General features: G+C 39.1%; 1 protein-coding gene across 2 annotated transcripts; it reads left to right on the forward strand.

Moving 5' to 3' along the window:
- The first annotated feature begins 7076 nt into the window (after window positions 1-7076).
- Window positions 7077-11249, forward strand: LOC111605831. 2 transcript variants are annotated; one of them, XM_023324724.1, is made up of 5 exons: window positions 7077-7362; window positions 8817-8966; window positions 10033-10188; window positions 10426-10518; window positions 10906-11249. In XM_023324724.1, exons 2-5 carry the CDS (start codon window positions 8835-8837, stop codon window positions 11209-11211), a joined length of 687 nt encoding a protein of 228 aa, XP_023180492.1. In that variant the 5' UTR covers window positions 7077-7362; window positions 8817-8834; the 3' UTR covers window positions 11212-11249. The 2 variants fall into 2 exon arrangements, with proteins under 2 accessions (XP_023180492.1, XP_023180491.1); XM_023324723.1 differs by lacking the exon at window positions 7077-7362 and adding an exon at window positions 8027-8118.
- The last annotated feature ends 9376 nt before the right edge of the window (window positions 11250-20625 follow it).

Genomic DNA, 20625 nt, shown 5'->3' on the forward strand with positions numbered 1-20625 from the left:
CGACCTGCTGCCGAGCGGCCTCTCGTCTCGAGCCCAGGAAGTGAAGGCGCGAGTCCTTCCTTCATTCCAAACCCACAAAGACCTTTGGCAGAGCAGCTTCCTTCTACCTCCTCTGGATCGAGTGGCGGCGATAAAAGCTTTCGGTGGAGGAGCGGGGGGACGTGTGGGCCGATGTCTGAATGAGATGTGACCTCTGAGGCGGGCCGTGTCAAGGTCAGCGCGTGGCCGGCGCTGCTGCCGAGTTTCTTTTACTGCAGATATCCGAGTTTGGAGGCAAATGCGCAGGCCGAGATGCATGGTGTTTTGATGACTGCATGCAACATTACGAATTCATTAGCGTCGTTGTTGGTAGACACAGCTGAGTGTGATGACACGAGTCCTTGAGAAGTGAAATGAGCCTCAGATGATGTTAGTGATGATGATGATTCCTTATTGTGATTGTGTTTTCATGCTTCTTTTACTCCTTCAAGCCTTATTCTTTTTTTTGATCCTCCTCTACCGTAATATGTTCTCCTGCTCCGTATCTGTATCAGCTCAATTATTTCACCGTAACCTCAACAACCCCGCGCGGCAGAGCAGAATGAGCAAGCTAATGTCATTACGTTGTATGTGTTTTTAATGACGCAGCCATGAGGGACCTGGGAAAAAGTAAGAAAGAAAAAAATTAAATAAAATAATAAAGGCTGGTCGCTGACTGATTAGGCCTCTCTTTTACACAGCGCGAGCTACTAAAAATAAAGTCACAAGTCATAGCTGGAAATCGACGGCAGATGCTAATGTGCATTTCTATTCTTACGCTCGAGAGTCCGTTGTGTATCGCGTGTAAATTATCAAAGCTCTCCCCTGTAGCGGTTACTTTCCTCTGCTAATTGGTGCCACAAAACAAAATCCTGCAGAGTATCCAAGGGTTATTTGGGGTTTCGCACATTAAGACCAAAACAGTCTCCGTCTCCACCAGCAGTAGAGCTTGGTAAAAAGAAAAAGAAGCTTTTCTCTCTTTGAACATGCTCTGTTTTCCTTCTTGTTTCTCCCTCTGTTGGCTCCTAATAAGGGGTGATCAGAGCTGAATAGCCCAACAACCTGACCCTCATTATGACAAAAAAAACAAAATAAGGATAAGACACCATGGAAGCAGGCCTCATTAGGTCCAGAGCTACAGTGTCCCTTGGGGGTCATCACCCTAAACGTCTCGTACCGCTCATGACACTTCTGCTCTTGGACGGGCTGGCAGCCACTCAGAGAGCTTCGTGCGGCGCAGCCAGCAGCGTCTCGGTTAAATGAATGTGTTGGCTAAGACTGCTGTGGTTTGTGGCATCATTGCTACTTCACTGCTGTTTGTGCTTATTTTCCAGTCTTGGCTGAGTGGGTGTGTTTGTGTGTGTGCTTTAGTTCATATTTACGAACCCTCTGAAGAGCAATGGGGTCCAAAGTGCAGTCCGAACATGGTGGACCCCCTTTTTTACGGTTAGGAATGGTTTAAGTTAGGGAAAATATGCAGTCACTAAAATGAATGGAAGTCATTGACTATCTAGCTTGAAAAGGAACCGTCTCAAGTATTTTGCAGCCTTTAAATGGTTTCCTTCCAGGTTTGCTCTGTTTAATCCATCAACTCTAACCAGCTCTGCTGTCCTTTCTGACAATTATATATCCACAGGTTTTTAGTTTGTAGGGTTGTTTATAGTGTTAGCTTTCCACCACACATGACATTGTCCACACAAGTCAGAAATGAATGTGTATACTGTTCTAAAGCAACAAAATGTTGAAAACATCAGGTTTATAAATAGTCTTACAACACTTTTGAAGACCCACTGCAGATCCATTACTCTGGAGGAGATTGGCTCCCATTCAGATTTAGAATATGTGCACTTCCCTGTTCATTTCCATTAATTTCTTCACCAGAAACCAGAAACCTTTTTGTCTTTTTGTTCTCTTGTAAATAGACAAGAGTTCAGCAAAGAGAACATATTTTTGATAAACATTTTTTTTTGTGTGTTCAGTACCAAGAACTCAAGCAGACAGCAGCCACTCAAAAATAGTTTATTTTTCAACAAAATAAATTCATTTTGAGAAATGTATTATGAGGGAATGGACCTTGAACATAAAGAGAAAAAACATTTCTTATTTTATTAAGATAATTATACAGCACATTTTTGCCTGACTGAAAGCAGAAAACTATTTTAATAAACAAGTGTGTATGGCGGGTACACACTTGTACCAGCTTTGCCCGTAATGTTGCAGGTTTGGGGACGGTTTATATTTTTACGCAGTGCTTCGCAAAAGTATGAACACACTTTGAACTTTTAAAACAATGTCATGTTACATCTATAAACTGCAATGTTTTATCACTGCATGTATTAGGACCCTGTATGTATGACCAACACCCTAAACAAAATATTTAAAAAAATTACATAGCTGTTTCTAGCCATGCCTGGTACACAAGAAACCAACAAGAGGTGAAGGTTTAACCAAAAAATGTCTTGAAACAATATATTTTGAAGTCTTCACATGATTAAAAAAGTAATTTGAACTCACCATGTTATTCGTTGATGTATGAGAAGGAAAAATAAGTAATTCTCACATCCGATTTGACCATTTGTAATTAAAATGAAGATTCGCTTCAATTCCCCTGACAGCTTTTGATATTCTTCTGAGAATCAACAATTTACTAACGGCGCAGGAATTAGCTTCACTTGCAAGAACTTGCAAGCATTTGTGACCATATTTTTTATAATAATTTAATCTATAGAGAAATTATGAAGAATTGTAATAAATCTTCAGAATCCAGAAGCGGATATCTTGAAATGCTTCCCTCAGACCTACGATTAAGAACACAACCAGTGACTCGGAGTTCATCCCATGTTTTTAATTTTTTTTTATGCAAGAAAAAAACCAGACAAAGCCATGTGATGAACTGATGCTACAAATTACGACTAACAAATCACGGCGCTCTGTCAAATATGAATCCTGGCTGCCTGTGAGTCCAACCAAACCAACGTAACAGAGCTCCTAATTGAATCTTTCAGTGAAATAAAGAAATAAAAACTTTAAAAATGAGGTCTTGTCAGGTCCAGATAGTTACTAATTAACAGCCATAATGATTGACGGCGATCTTATATTGTTTGGCTCGTATCTCGGTGACATTTGTCCCGTATAGAATCTGCCTGAGAGCTCATGTTGGAGGGTTCAGTGTGGCTCTCTGTAAGTTAAAAAAATCGACTGAGTGGATCAACACACTCAGTCTCACACGGGGGAAACAGCAACACACACACCGTCCAGTGGACTAGTATTTCTCAGATAGTCTTCACGCACACACACACACACACACGCACACACACGCACACACACACAAATACAAAACTCTTATGAGTGCCAACACTCGTAAGATTTTAATTAAAAAGCCAGTTACGGCTCTTTTGACATTCAGATGACAAATTTTTACCACAAAAGACTCAAAACTGATGATGGCAATCTCAGTTTAGGCTGCTTAGAAAAATTATATTGGGACTTCATTGTGACAAATCAGTTTGTTTGTTTTTAGCGGCATAATATCTGCAGCTGTGTAGAAAATATGTATGGATATGCTGAGGGAAAAGGAGCTAAAAAGGAAAATAAACATGAGTCTACGCCGGGGTTTTATCAATATTTTTAGCTATGAAGCTGTAAAACAGGACATAAATCAACAGTAGGAATATCAAAACAAATAGATTTGAACCATATATAATTTGTAAAAAGGTAGTAATACGAGGTACGAGGAGAGCAGGAAACGGGTTGAGTGGACACCAGGAAGCAACCAACCGAGAACAAAGGGAACAAGGAGCTTCAATGTAATTATAGACATGGAAACCAGGTAAGCACAATTAAGAAAATGCTGAGTAGCTGAGGGACGGTACGGTACTCTTTAGCAACTAAGGGAAGGGGACTATATGACACCGGATAAACATAAATGAAGCAAGACCAAACCGCAAAACAAACCCCAGCCTGCTGGGGAACAACACAAAAATGATCTCAATACAAATACTAGTGAGTATCAAAATGCAATAAACAACAGATCAGGACTATTTGACTTACAACAGATGAGTTCAGTCTGGTTATATGTCAGACGCGTATCGTCTTGTACAGTTTATGTAAATATATAATTTCTGGCGATGATGAAGCAAGTTTGGGGGTTGAGCATCAGTAGGAGCAGCTGCGTTTCCATTCATCATATAATTGTGAAATTTGAGATTTCTAAAATAAATTTGCTTACTGGAAAAACACTTTTGAAAAACACTTTCGTTTTCCATAAAAAAAACATTTAACGCAAGGACGAGGTGATTTGAAACACTTTTCTCACGTCACACGAGTCACATGACCAGCAACCGGATGTTGCCGCTGGCGCAAACCATGAAGACAACAGGATGACGGTGCAGCATGTTTTTTAACGCCTTATCGCATGAACAAACTTACTCAGGTGTGAGTTCAGTTGCGTTTCATGGAAACAACACAATTGCGAAATTGTGTTGTTGTTGTTTTCGTTGTTTGCTTGTTTTGGTTTTTTCCATTCGCAGAATATTGACCAGTCTTTGCAGACATTTGTAATAGAAATTCAGCTCACTGCACAGCGTCTCGTTTGCACGCTCTAGAATCGCCTCTACACCTTCATACAAACCTGTTTATAGATTTATTGTCACCATCTAGCAACACCACAAATGGCTCTTCTTTCCCCTTTAACAGCAGCTACATCATTTTTCCTCTGCTGTTCCCTGGCATTAGTCGTCTGAACGCCGTTGTTCCCATGATTGCTCCTTGTACGTCTGACTTCACCCTGAAGGACACCATCGATTAGGAAGGGACCACACACAATTTGTTTTATTTCTGTCCTCCGCTGTGCTCTGCTCAAAGAGCTATCCATAAACTGCTGGAGCCAATTAATGTCCAAACAGATGCGCAACGCCGAGAGCTGAGCTTCGCCGCAGGGTCAAGCGGTCAGAATCCAATCTCCTCAGTAAAATTACATTTCGGCCATCATGGCTTCATACCTGCCGACCTGCTCGCAGGTCAAAAGAAAGCTGAGGGCCTTAGCAAAAGTCGCATGACGTGATTGCGGCGGAATTAACTCTACACGACCCGAGGAGGAGAGCCGTGTGAATTCCTGGGACCTTGTCCCTCCTTTGGACTCGCGGGCCGCGAGTCGCGGCTACGCAGCAGAGCCAGAGAGTCGGGCCGAACGCCTGCAGAGCTGCTGTAAAGACAAGCGAGTTTTCTTCATTTGACTCCTAAGTGTGCAAATATTTGTTCTTTTGATGTGCGCTGCCGCGTCTCCCCCTTCTGCACATTTTTATTCTGATTACTGTTTGCGGAGAATGGCGCGAGAGATGCGAGCGCGGGGAAGATGAAATACCTCAGGCAAAAGTGGGACTTTACACTTGAAAGTGGGGGGAAACATTACTTATGCATTAGGTGTGTCTTTTGAAGAACTCAGAACGTGCACATTTCCTTACTCCAGCTCCCCCGAAATAATGCAGATATAATCAATTATTCATTTGTAAATGTTTATTTCCTCTCAAGAACAAGCGTGACACGGCCTTGATGTTGAGGGGGGGAGAAAAAAAACAACAAAAAAAAACCCCGTTCCATCTGCTTACCTCACTCAACACCCCGAGTTGAGCGAGGTAAGCAGGTTTCCATACCGATTCTATAAGGCATCCACAGCTAGGAATAAAAGACATTATTTTCATATGTTAACAGTCTTTGTGATGTTGGGGTAAAATTTGTTGCAGGAACGTGTGACCCCTGAGAAAAACCCTGGAGAATTAAACAGCCAGAGCGGCCATCTTTAATTAGTTTTTTTTTGTTGTTGCTATAGTTGACCTTATTGACAGGAAATGGGCAGAGAGAGAAGGATGAGGTCAAAGGTTAAAGCCTCTGCGTACCGCTACACCTCCTCTTAACAGCTATTTTATGAAATTTGAAAATGAGGAATAACTTAAAAACTTTTATTAAAAACTAATGAGAGAAAGTTTTGTTGAAAATGTTAATTAAAGCTGATTGAATTTTTAATTGTTCATTTCAGAGGAAAGAAAAAGTCAAAAGATGAATTTCTGAAATAGAATCCTATTTATGCGGTATCAAACATTAAAGCTGCTGAGGAGATGCTATTGTTCCTAACATCAAGTATTTATGAAGTAATATGTGTTTATTGCTTTTTCCCCTCCAACATGAGGACTTTAGTTCAGTACATGTGCTTTTCAATAATTTTTTTTTCCTCAATGAGAATACACTCTTCTCAGGGTCTCCGCCTGATTTGATTGAGGTCACACACTCGCTGTTAAAAACTGTGAAAAGAGTCCATTTCTATGACAAATTAATCCAACAACCTCTGCAGTCATGGTTGAAGAAAAACCCCAAGAAAAGTCAGGATGGCTGGACAAATGAAATATAGAATGCTTTAATATAAATCGTACCTGAACGATACAAACACACTTTACAGATTCCAATGTGTCAATGTTTATTTATCAAGGAGAAAGAGAAATTAGAAAAACAAAAAGTGCTCTCTCTTTACTTTGTTTTTAGGTTTTTCCTAGAATTCAAAATTAAAGTGAAGAAATCTCAATGTGGTACGCTTTCTACCACATAAAAAATGTCAAGAAAGTCGTAAAAACCTCGCGCCAATTATTTCCTCAAGGGTGTTTTCACACCTGATCGTCTGGGAGACTTGGTTCGATTGGGGACCAAAAGTTTAACATTTCCAACTGGTGTGGTTCACGCTCCACTTCGTCCCAAAAAAAAAAAAAAACTTTGAAAAACTTGTCCACCTCCTCGCCTGTGGTGGCGCTGCACCAAGAACCAATGAAGGAAACAGCACAAAACCTCTGAAGACGACTTGAACGCAACTTCCTTTTTCACAAAAGGTATATATAAAAGGTGTGGTGTCATATATGACACCACACCTTTGTCATATATTTGTCACCACACCTCAATTCTCAAAAAATGAGAATTGAGGGGTCTTTCATTTTGCACAAACAAAATAAGTTAATACTACACAAGACAATCATGTCTCTTGTATTTACACGATTGAATAAAGAATCATTTACTTAATTATCAACAATAATGAAACTACACATTTTCTTTACGTTGGTTTAACGTAATTATATTACATTACTAAAACCATTGTAATCATGTTTTATCATCACCGGAAATGATGCAATATATCAAAAGACACTATCAAATATGATTGGACAATAATAAGAGCGGTCTTTTTAATCTTAACCAATCAGAAGCCAAACAAGATATTTGTAAAGATATCGCGATTGCCGCCCAGTTTCTTCCGACTCCTCAGCGACAAGAACGTTTAAGACAAATCTTTAGAGGAATATCGATTAGGTAAGTGATCTAAATATATATATTTTTTGTAGTTCAGAATGTTTCCACATGATTATTGTCTTGTATAATAGCTCATTGTTAAACTATCTGCATGTTCTTTTGTTTTCATTTTGCTAGCTATTCTTATTAGTATAGCTAATAGCTGTAGCTAAATACAGCAGTACAGAACAGTATGCTATAGTCCATCAAAGTTGTCCACAGAAGACAGTTGTTACCGATCATATTTTTAATTTGTGTGCTTGGGATAGATCAACGAGGTGGTTTCAATAGTTTCCAAGCAGTGAAATGCCACCAGGAGAAGTGTCCGTTACTTTATTTCCCTCATGGCTACTGTGACGATTTAGAACCGACTGGCTTCTCAATGTTCTGTTCGTATAGAAAATGCATGTTTTTTGTTCTTTCATATTAGCACTGTCAAGCAAATGAGCCACCTCTTCTGGGATTATACCCTTGTGGAAACATGATACACTAACAGAACCGATATTCGTTGTTATGGTAACAATTCTGCATGTAGCGTCGCTGACAGAACGACAAAAATAAGAATATGAGGGATTTTGAGTACTTCGACGGGTTTCTGGGTTATTTTCCCTTATCTGTGGCGCACTGCGCAACATTAATGATCCCCTCCATCTTCATATTTCAATTCGCTAACGTAATGGTTCGACTGCATCAGCGCCGCTGTATGGATGCCAAGGCCATCCAGCACAGTTCGCTGGGGGCGCAATGGTCCAGCGCAGTGCTGGAGCACAGTATTCGGTATGAGTAAAAATCCGAATGTTTTCCAAATTCTCAAGACTTATGCAAAGTGTCCTTTGTAAATATCTACTGATAACTGCAATATATGGTAACACATTTTTTTTTTCTTTAAAAAAAAAATGTATAGAAATATTCGAAAAATAGTGTGCTAGGGACATTTTTGACAGATTTATGAACCACCTGCATCGGAACAGTACTGTTTTGTGAATGTGACATGCTTACTAATGACAGGTAGAATGTTTGTCATGTAGATGTTGTTACTGTGAGCCCAACAGTCGTCTCTGGCTCGCTGTCTCTCGCCGCTCCGCAAGTGTCAGCCCCTCCAGCGGCGGCGGCGTCTGAGAGCAGCTCACCCTTTTTTCAATAGCTTAAGGGAAGACTCAATGTAAAGTGTTTACAAATTTGGGTTGTAGAACAGATGTAAATTAATTATGGCTCCTAGATAGGAATTGCTTTTTTAATTCATTTTTGTAAGCCAAGATGATTTAGTATAAAAAAAACAAATTTAAGTTTCAAATGTGCCTTCCAAACTTTAGCACCCATGAATTTTATGCTGATGGCAGATATTTGTCAGGACATTGAGTTTTGGTAATCTGGTGAAGAGCTTAGATTTTTTTTTTTCTTTTTTTTTTTATATATGTGAAGTTACCTGCTGGATTTTCAGTTATCTCACTCAAGGTTATCTTTATGTGTTACAGGTTTAGGTGGTGCTGGTAATGTGGAGTTGTAAGGGGTGCTCAGAAAAAGTGGTCCAAACTTTTGCATACAGAAGACATGAAGTTGTTCGTGATGCACCGATGGTGGAGGCTTTCATGTCAAGATGGCCTGGTCTATTTGACATTAGAGAGGTATGATACGGTGGCCGACAGGTGCAAATGCGCAGCAAAAGAGAAAACATGCAAACAAAAAAGAAGACACCCCCGAATGAAATGCAGCAAACAAAAAGTGTTGAAAACGGAAGTGCTCCAGACCACTAGGGGGAGTCAAAGAAAATAGTATTCATTTCTATGGGACCAGATGCAAGATTCAGAGAAAGAAATTTGAAAGAAAGTAAAGGTATCTCTCTGAATCTTGCATCTGGAAAGTGTGATTATTGTGAGAAGTCTGAAACAATAGAGCATGTTATTTTAGAGTGTTGTAAGTATGAAGAAGAGAGAAGATGCATGCTGAGAGAGTGTGTAGGTATTAAAGAAAGGTTTAATTTAATAGAATTTTTGAGGAGAGATTTCGGGAGTAGACATATTCAAATAATTATTCGGTATCTTAAAAAAACAAAGCTATTTCATAGGATATGAGTAGAGCAAGTTGGGTGTGAATGTGTAAAGAATATCAAAGAGGGGTATATAAAGTTATAAGCAAGTTGGATAATATAAGCAGGTGTGTATGTGTGGGGGTATGTTTAATCAGGAGTTAATGGAGGGAAAAGGTAGAAAGTGAAAGTTTATAGACCATCTTGAACCACACTCCATACTGGTAAGTGGCGGTAATGCTACTGTAAGTTTGTTGCCAACCGCCAATAAATACCAAGAAGAAGAAGAAGAAGAATCTTGCATCTGGTCCCATAGAAATGAATACTATTTTCTTTGACTCCCCCTAGTGGTCTGGAGCACTTCCGTTTTCAACACTTTTTGTTTGCTGCATTTCATTCGGGGGTGTTTGCGTCTCTCTTTTTGTTTGCTGCATTTCATTCGGGGGTGTCTTCTTTTTTGTTTGCATGTTTTCTCTTTTGCTGCGCATTTGCACCTGTCGGCCACCGTAGTATGACCTGTCTCATACATGTTTTTTTGGATACTGTGTTAATCTAAGATGTCTAGGCACATTTACTTCACTGTTCACTTTGGCAACACGAGTGATTGTGGCCTTCTTCCAGATGTTTATAATTTGAAAATCATTCCTTTGTGCTCATTTTTTCAGATAAATGCTGAGTTTAAGAGAATTACGACCATACCGCTTCATTCAAAGTTCTTCTCTCAACTGGATCTCCACTGTGACAACCTGAGGAAGCTCTTCAAAAGAAGAGGAGGACAGCTCGGACAAAAGCTTAGACAAATTGTTGCACAAATGGATGATGTAAGTGATGTAGCCATAACACAACTAATAATATAGAAAATTACATTTTTCTTGTTTTAAATGTTGTCAACTTGGACTTTTACTCTTGCTTATTTTCATTTAAAACTTTACTTTTAACTTCATTAGTTTCTATCTCTTCACCATAAAAAACATTTGGGTAAAGTACATTATTAAACTTCATTGTGAAGCACAAGGCTTGAAAAAAATTCTAATTTTTTCATACTGAATTTCCTTCAGTGTGAAGATGTTGATGTTGCACGGGAGTGTGTCATTAAGGGAGTCTGCATATATATGGGAGAAGATCCAGCCAAGCTCATCCATAAATATGTGGTATGTATCTTAATGTGTATTTACACCTAGTGATAGATAAATCAATCTAAATATAGAAATAGATTTAGATCTGCATATAGTTGTATCTATATAGACTTAGATGTCTCTAGATATCTAGAGATAGATCTATCTTTACATGAATAGACACATAGATCTGTCTATATCTACATGTAGGTATACTTAGAGATATCTGTAGAGAAAGGACTAGAGATATCTATCTATCTAAAACTATCTATTTCTCTAAATCTATCTCTAAAACTGTCGATCTATATAAATCTATCTATATATCTATTTCTTTCTCTATGTTATGTTAACTATATCTATATATCAAGAACTAGATACAGCTAGGTCTAGAGAAAGAGATTAATTTGTCATTTCTTCACATAGGGTGTGGATGAAGCTAATATTGAAGAGGGTATTGGAGCCACCACCATCGGTGTTTTTCATCTTAAAGACTGTTCTTCAGCAGATGAAGACATCGGGGTCGTTCTTGAAGGCATCAGAGTGTTGTCCAATTTGGATAGTGTGCCAACAGCTGTTGCAATGCTTTTTGGACTGATATATGCAATGAACCTCGCCTACCCTGCTGACCTCCGCTACACTTTCGAGGTATTACAGAAAATAGTAATGGAACTGGATGGAGGTAAACTGTCAAACAAGGCATTGTCCCTTAAAAACTACCTCTATGAGTGAATAGAGATTTTCTCATGTTTAATTTGGTAATGTTTTCATGTTCAGTTTTTGTATTTCTTGTTGTATTCTTTATTGGAGGACACAAATGTATTTTTTTAATGAGGAACGTTCACCTGAAAGACTGGGCTTCAGCAGCTTTTACGTTCCAGTATGTAGTGCTACTTATAACACTACTGCTACTTAGTGTTACAAATATGTTAAAGAAATTTGCTATAAAAGTTACATTACACTGATTTATTGTCATGCAAATTACATGTTCAGAATTGTTTTAGAAATTTCACATACTTTTCTAAATCATTTTGTCTTTCATATTAATATCTTATAGATAAACTTTTAAGATGTAGTGTTTCCCTTGTAAAAAAATGTTCTTGTTTTTACACATTTGTTTAGACTATCACTATGGTATTACATAGTAATCAGTAAGACATGTGACAGATAATTGGTGTAAAAAGTTTAGCTTTGTCTCATATTGACATAACATACTGATAGTTTTAACAAATATGTTAAAAAAGTCTGTAAAGCTATGTACTGCAGCATTAATTAATGTCATTTGAATACATGTTCAAAAACAGTTTGTAGAAATTTGACATACTTTTCATAATCTTGTACATCTTTTATAGAAATATGTCTCAGGTTTTCCTTCATGTTCATAAAAATTGTATTTACTAAATTTAAAAAAATGTATGTCTCTTCAATTTAAAATATGTTAAGTACAAAATGGTGTGATTTAAATTTTCTTTCAAATAAAACTAATTTGTTCAGTAGCACTCGCTTTCTTTGTCTTTCTTGTCAAATATCAGTCTTTAATTTTTTACAGTAGAACAGCATATAGAGAACTTGAAAAAATTAAGTAGGATTTAAAGCTGTAACATGTGTTCCATTAACATGATAGAATTGTGTTCGCCCAACACAATTTCATTGAGTAATACTGGCAATGAAAAATAAGCTGGTGTTATTCATTACAATAGTGTTGCTGAGACATAAAAAAAAGTTATTGATAATACATAATATATTTACATTATGGTAAGAGATAAAATGTTTGTAGTTTCAACTTAATATTTTCAAGTAATCTCATGTAAATAAAATATGTTGATTTGACGAGCTTTAAGTATTTGAGGGAAAGAGGGAAAATATGTCGGTTCTACTTATTTGCATTGTGTGGGACGGATGTACACAATAAAATTAAGTAAAATGAACAGCTTTTTTCTTTCAGTGTATTTTAGCGGTTGCAGGATTTCTCTTTTGGTTTTGGTAAAAGACCACGAGCCATTTCACAAAAACCAACAGAAGAATATTTTTATCAGAGGGAAATGTACGTTTTAGAAGGGAGTAGTCTTCAAAAATGAAATCAGTGAGGCATGTGGATGAGATATCAGAGATTTTGAGAGCTTTTGAAATTAGGCTGGACGAAGATGTTAGATCCTGGCAGAACCCTAACGTAGAAGACCGAAAGCTAAAATGCACAACTTTTTACATACTGTATACACAAGTAGTTTCTTAAACTAAAGGTTTACTAGACAACATTTTTTTTGTATTCAACCTTTTCAACCTAGATATACTGGAAGGGCAAGACAAACCCTAAGGCTAATTCTGTTATTTAGATAAGTGTGAGCCTGTGTTTGTTCCCCACGACTAGAGTCAATGTTGAGCTCCTCTCTACACAAATGGCCGCATCATCACTTCCGTTTGTTTCCCCAACACGTCCAATCAGCAAGCCGCCTTACCTGCTACCTGTTACCATTAAATCCCCGGCACGGCGGAGGGACGAGGAGGAGCACTTCAATACCGGAGATTTAAGTTAGCAGATAAAGAGACACAGCGGGCCATAACGAGGCTATTTCAGTCAGCAAGACAGTTCATTTTCTCTGTGAATGTTTCATTTCCGCAATTCATCTCTGACACATAAATTGTATTTGAGCTGGATCTTCCGAGGGCTAAAGTGAAGTCCCTCCTCTGCAATGTTAAATGACCTCTGGAACAATTCGATTACGACGTCCCTCTGACAGACAGATTTATCGCAGCGGCAGCGCCGTGTAATGGATACGAGCGGCAGGAGAGGGAGAAGAGAAAGGGGGCAGAATGGAGTCTAGCCTCAGCTTGTGTAATCCACTTAGAGGTACATCCCAAGATAAATACGTGAGGAAAAACCCGACTACGGCCTTTCCGCAGCGAATCTGAATTATGGTTTTAAAAGCAGCAACAGTATGCTAAATTCACTCAGAGCAAATGGATCCTTGAGGAGCACTTTTACCACCAAACTATAATCACTGATTACATTTATGACCCCGTTTGAATCGGGAACAGGACGCATATTTCAGTCCAAGGCGCGGGGCCTTACACGTGTTATTAACTCGACTCCCTTGTGTCCGGTCTAATGAAGCCAGGCGCGTTTTATTCAGCTCCTGCTTGTGTAATTGACATGTTGTTAGCAGCTCTGGCATGTGAGCAGAAACGGCGCCGGGCCGTCGTTTTTGTTTTTCCTCCTTCTTCTTCTTTTTCAATGCAGGGATTCGAGACAGCAGGCAAAACAACCAAAACCACAAGCATTTCCTAAATGTCACTGCAGAGGTTTAACCGCCCTGTACTCAAGAGTGTCTCGCTGTCTCCACCTCTGCCTGAGCCTCGGAGCAGAACTCCGCGGCGAAAGATACAAGAAAACGAGTCCGACCTCGTCGCCTCCACCCCCTGCCTCCCTCCGCTGACATTTGTTTGGAGGCCTGCGTGTTGTCAGGAGTCTCTCCGCGACGGACGGAGGATGCACATTAGCCGTGCCGCCGACGGAGGCCTCGCCACGGCAACAAGTGCTGACATTGTTCTCCTGACTGGACCTTTCCGTCAATCATGCGCCCACGGGGATGCAAGGGGAGGAGGCGGGGTGATGGGAGGTGAGGTGAGAAGCGGGGAGTGTGTCTGGGGGCTTATCCGTCTGAAAGTGCATCAGGACAGGAAAAGAAAAAAAACAAAAAAAAGAATAATTTGACTGGCCCTGACAGAGCTCTCACCGTGCCTTTCTCTGACTGTCAAGCTGACAAGCGCATGTAGATTTCTTTCCTCCCATTGCCAGACCACAGAATAGTGCTGACACACCAAGTGCACCAAAAAACATAAATAAATAAAAAAAGAGAGAGAGGAGGGGAGAAGAAAAAAAAAAGTTAAAAGGGAACTTATTTCTACACAAAGCTTCTTATGAGTTGGAGATGAGAAGAAAATTCAATTTCCGTGTCGGAAGGAGACAGAAAAATAGCACAATTTCTTAAGAGGAAATGCTGAGGAGGAGACATTTACTGGCTAACAGGTTATCATCGTCTGCTGGGCTCCCCTTCTCTCAGCTGACATTTTTCCTCCTCTTCCTTTCTGCACAACTTTCCCTTTTCCCGTTTTCTTACTGAATCTGAACTCTCTCTCTAAAAACACACTCGAGGTGCTTCTATTTTCAGAGCTGATTTGACAAATATTTCAGCACAACACCAAGACTATTTAGTCTTTCTTGGCCGTTTTAGGTCCGACAGAGAGCTTTGTTGGATGCATTTGTGAAAACGTTAAATGAAAGGGAGATTTTCTTTAGATTTCTTTTGTTGTTGTTTCACCAATTCTTTTCGTGGTGAAAAGATTCAACCTTGTGCCAATTATTTCCTCAAGAGTGTTTTCACACCTGATCGTCTGGGAGACTTGGTTCGATTGGGTTCGATTATTTGCCATTATTTATCTTGTATTATATACATATATAATCCATTCCCTAACATTCTTGTATATTCTGTATAATCTGTGCATATAGCTCCCATATTTATATTTATACACAATATCTACAGTATATCTCTTTGCTATAACTCCTTATAGTCCATACATACATAGTCTTGTACATCTGTAAATAAATATTTATATCTCGTAGAGCACTTGTACTTGTGACAGTGCAATGACAATAAAGTTGAATTCTATTCTATTCTTTTCTTGTAATTGCTTTTAATGAGGCCAGTGAGAAACATTTTACTCTGCATTTCATATCTTTGGGGGAAAATATTTCCTCAAACTCCCTTTGAGGAATTACAATAAATTGCAGCTTGATATTCTGAAGCTTTATGAAAGGAACAGGAAACATTCAGCAGGCGTAACGTTATGCAATTTCTGTTTGTGGGTTTTGTTACCGGTTTGCTGCCAAAACAACCCTGACCCACTTAAACATGGTTTTTACCCATTTACCTATTCACAGATTTTTATTACACCAAATTTCTAACCTAACTTCAAATGATTCATGGAGAACTTGTCTATTCACTGCTTAAATATTTGAGACAAAATGCAGCTGGAAATGTGACATATCTGGGAGCAATGCTATTCAACATGCTATCGACTGGCGTTTGCATACCAGCCAATCCAGGAGTGTCATTTATTTTCCTTGTCACTGATTGGCTGAACCTCTTAGAGTGAAGACCAGGAAGATTGTAAATGTTAGCTTCTGAGCTAGCACCAAGACAGTTTCCACTGTACATGTCAATGCAGATTAAGTTTAATTTGGTGTTTCAACTATTAATATAGGCATTTATAAGTGTTTTTAGAGGCAAAGGTATTTCAGCAATGTGCAGGATGTTGTGGTCAATCCCCTGGTGGCCCACTGAATATTAAATTGAACTTTAATCCTCAGATGGTCAGGGTCATTTGTAAGAAAAAACAGACAAATAAGAAAGTTACACTGCCGCAAAAAATATCTTGATTTGTCTTTGCAAAGTGTCCAAATGTAAATGTAACTTTTTTTTTTTTTTTTTAATCAATGCACAGTTCCCACAATTCTGAACTGGAAGTGATCTGCACCACTAAACCGCCACCTTGGTAGGCAAGAGCAATGCAAAGCCTGGATGAGGTCAACAAAAAGAAAGTAGAATACTGAAAATTGTTATCGAATAATAGCTGTAATCTACTTGTATTGCTTGTAAATTACATAGGACTGAGGTGAAAGCTTGTTCTAAGCTTGTGGCTTGTTTATTGTTGTCACAGCAACTGTCAAGACAGTTACCTGCCAAGATGGATGCCAGTTACAAAGTTCCCAAAAGTGACGTCACGTCTCAGAAAGTGAAAACCTGCACATAATTTTGGCCTGTGTGTCGTTTTCTGTCAGGCGTTCACTCTGGTCTGACCCCGGCCTGAAGATGCCCACAGGCTTTCCGTCTTTGAACGTGGCGGGATTGAGCTTCACGCGCAAGCGCTCTCAAAAACACTTAATCGCTGCAAAGGTGAGACGGAGTAAACATCAAACGGCGGACCTAAAACAATGTCACCTCTGCTGAGGGAGACCGTCCGCCCCAATGAGTCTGAGAGAGAAAGGCAGAAAGACCAAAAACATCTTCAGAGGTCTTTCCTCCTCCCACACCACCGACGTTCCCATTAGCAGTTGCAGAGGTGAAACAAAGTTAATGAAACGAAAACATAATCTGGGCAGTCCTGATGGTTTCCAGCATTAGTGACATCACCATTAGATTGTACCGGAGATGTTTTCTAAACAGCACAGTGCAGGAGGCTCCATCATTAAGATTTTTTTTTTTCTTTCAAATTTTCCATCAGGTGGTGAAGGAAAACCTTTATGATGGCAATTTTCAACACGGCAAGAGTGCAGTTAACAACACAAGCCTGACAACGGCATAACATCCCTCCTCTGAGCCACTGTTACGACCCAGCTCAGCCAGGGGGAAAGAGAAGTAACATTAAAGAAACCTACAGTAGATGTTAAGGTTCATCAGTTTGGAATTTATTGTTTGGGTTTAACAAAATAAAAGGTAAAAAAACCCCAACAACTCTACAGTCAAAAGTTAAGGTGTTGTAACCGAAAAGAAAAACACTGAATAAAACAAGAATCCACAAAACAACCAGAGTTGGAACCGGTGGTCTTAACCAAACAAAACAGGACCAAAACCTAAGGTTAACAACAAACAACAAAACTCTAGTAGGCCACTATAAGCTTACATACAAAGCCCCCACAGGGACTATCACAGGTAACAAAGATTTACAAAAGCTCACAAAAAGACAATGCGGTATACAGCAGTCAACAAACACCCAGCAAAGTGGCAAGCTGTCTCAGTAAAGAATCAGCTGCGCCTTCTCCCAGGAAGTCTTGGGTTTAAAAAGGGAGGCCTCATCAGGGATTGGTGGAGCTGATAATTGGTGAGCCAATCAGCTCTGCTGTAGACCTCAGGGAGTGGCGCAGGAGGATTAGGGCTGCAGCCAGTTCCCAATGGAGTTAATTTCATTAGATAGCTGCAGATATACAGAAAAGAAAGAGACAAAGGAAACATACAAGGCCACCGGCCGCAACAGCCACCCTGCATGTTCTCCTGTGATCAGTGAGAACAGTCGGGTTGTTAACATCATTCGTTTTGTTCTTTTCGCAGTTTCTGGGACGAGTTTAAATGTTGTTTTTGACAATCATCCCAGTGCTTTATTGTTTAACCTGCAACCTGTTTAAGATAAAGCAGTGCAACATTTGAATTGTTTTTAACTTCCATCCCAGTTTATTTATATGCACATACCAGGGCCAGATGTTTCACAAAACGTGCTTGACCTGCATGGTTGAAGCTCTGTGAAAAGCATTTTTGGCAAAAACACTGAAGTCCTCGCTCGTTAGTCCCTGTGTAACCCATTGTAAACTGCACTTGTGCTCTTCCTGTATCAAGGACCTGCACTCCTGAACAGTTTCGTCCTGCTTTCAAAAGGGTCTCAATCACCGTTTTTCCTTTCTTTATCGCAATCCTCTCCGCAAAACAACAGGCTTATTAATTATTAGTTTATACGACTGGTAGCTAAAATTCAGCAGCAAAACACTTGCTGCAATTCCACAAAACGTTAAAGCGCAGCAACACCACCTTTGACATCCATCGAAGTCTATTGCTACAATGTAAAGAAAAAAACGATTTTTAATTTCCAATAGCACAAATGTTGCTTGGGGTAACCTCAACCAGTCTGTGCAGGTCTGATGTTGGCTTTTTATGGTTTGGTGTCTGTGGCCAAACGCAGCTCAATAAAGCAGTTGTCCTCATTTCACTGAAAGCCTGACTAGTTAATGACTTTTGAAGTCATGTTAAAAATTGCATTAAAAAGTAAAGGAAAAAAATGTTGAGTAATTTCCAGCTACGTGGATAAATGCGATATGTTAGTTTCAACGGCTGATGAAAAGTGACTAAATGTCTCCTTTTTTTTTGTTTCTCCTTTCACAACCATTCTGACCTTGCTGACTAATAGACAAAAACAACGCGAGGAAGGAGCCGGAAGTACGAACCTCTGCTTTTGAGAATCGTCAGGACATCATTCGCTCGGCTCCTTTTTGTTCCCACCACCTACAGCTGACTCTTTATTTCTTCTCTACACCTTCACCTATGAATCGAGTTCGATGAATGTTGCTGCATTCAGAAGCGGTCGGGTTTTAGATGTCGTCTGCTGAATGGGTGTCTGGGTCTGTTGTGCAACGGTACCAATGGAATCGCCAAGGTTCTCATTGAACTGGTTACCCGGGTGACAAGTGCTGCTCCGGTTCGCATCAGGTGAGTCATTCACGTCAGAGAGTTATGGCGAAGGACTTGGAGAAACTACAGACGTGGAAACAGAAAACACTCTAAGGACATTTTCAGTTGACCTCATTATTGAACGCACCGAATGGAAAATGTATTTTGTCTTTTTCTTTGCGCTGGTTTAAGATACTTTATATACGCTGGTAGATTTGCTTTTTTCAAAATCAAGTAATTTTTTTTCTTGATTGGAAATGGCATAAGTACTTCAAAAAAAAAAAAAAACTTAAGATAAAATTCAAGGTGCATTATTTCAATTTTATATATAAAAACATCGTGTCATGTTAAATTTATGTCTGATCTTTAGCAGTGGGAAAGCCTTCAACCCTAAAAAGATTGGCACATGTTTTCACAATGTATCCCTGGTGACGACAAACTTTGATTCATTAACAATGTCGCCATATAAGAGTTACGTTCCAACCCATCCATCCATAATGGCTAGGTCACAATATTTTCTAATGACTATTAGAGCTTCAAAGTCCCACTCCTGATACTGTGATCATCTCAGTTGCACCCTCAGAGTAACGTGTTGAGAATTTCAAAGATCTTGTAAAATTACAAAAGATTACAGGTTGTGTGCATTAATTTTCTGATCTAGCAAGTCTTGGTTTTCCCACTTACAAGCTAAGCCTTTTTAAGCTTTCACAAAGATGCTAAGAATGAGATAAAGGCTGCACTGTGCCTCAAATGACCGCACGAAGCTCCAGCTAAAGGAGGCAATGCAGCTAAAACGGCAGTTGTCACTTTTCATTACCTTGAAAACAAAGCTTTAAGTTTAGGAAATGGAACACATTTCCTGTATGTTTGCGGGGGGGAAATGATCATCTGGAACTCCACAAAGATGCTACCAGTCGATTTATCAACCAGTCAAGTCAAAACGGTGCAGACCTGCTAACCTAGCATTTTAGCAATCTGCTCAGCACGAACAGCAATGAGGCATCCTCCACAGGAGCAGAACGAGAGTTTATTCAACACTGTAACTGTATATTTGTAATCAAATTTATCTTTATAAACAAATAAAGTTATGTATGTTTTAGGAGACCAGTTGGTCAGAATATAGTAGCTTTCTAAAGCAGCTGTTCTGGTGGCAACTTGTAATATCTGTTAAGTTCAGTGTAATATTGGTGGCACAAAGGGCAACAGATTATATTAACTGTAATGATGTATGAGACTTTATATTGCTACTCATATTTATACCCAATAGCTATTCATATTGCTATTGGGTACAATGTTCCTGCGTAAACCAATGAAAAAAAAAAATCAAAGTTACGCAAAACATTACTTGACACTTTTTTTTATTTTTATATTTTAACCAATTTAACAAGAGAAGCACTCAAACAGAAGTGTTTGATTTGGAAGAAATCTGGTACTTTCCATTTAGGCTGCTTATTTAGGGTTGAGCGGCACATTATGTCCAAAATTAGGCTATTCCTGTTGTAGCATAGAAACCGTCCCTCTGCATTAAGCTACAATGCTGGACACAGGGGAATTGGCTGGAGTACATTTTAATTGTGGTTGAAAGAACAGATCCTTGTTTCTCATTTAATCTTGTAAAAGATAATAGTTGGCTACACAATATCCTAGCTAATGTAACATTTAGCAAGAACCCTAAAGCTTATACAGCAGTTTAGTTTGTTCTTACAAAAACTTTTTTTTTTTTTTTGCTTGAAGTTCCTTAGTACACCTATTTTCTGGACAGGATTTTATTTATGGATTTTTTTTTTTAAATCACTATTTATTCATAGTATTTTTGAAGCATTCTCATTCAGGATATTTTCAGTGTTTCTTTGGAACCGATATAGCCGAATCACCTCAGATTTAAATATCCCCTAACTGTGTGCATGTGTTGAGTATCCTTCAGCGTTTCGGC

Source organism: Xiphophorus maculatus, chromosome 20 (assembly GCF_002775205.1).
Source record: "Xiphophorus maculatus strain JP 163 A chromosome 20, X_maculatus-5.0-male, whole genome shotgun sequence".
Lineage (NCBI taxonomy): Eukaryota > Metazoa > Chordata > Actinopteri > Cyprinodontiformes > Poeciliidae > Xiphophorus > Xiphophorus maculatus.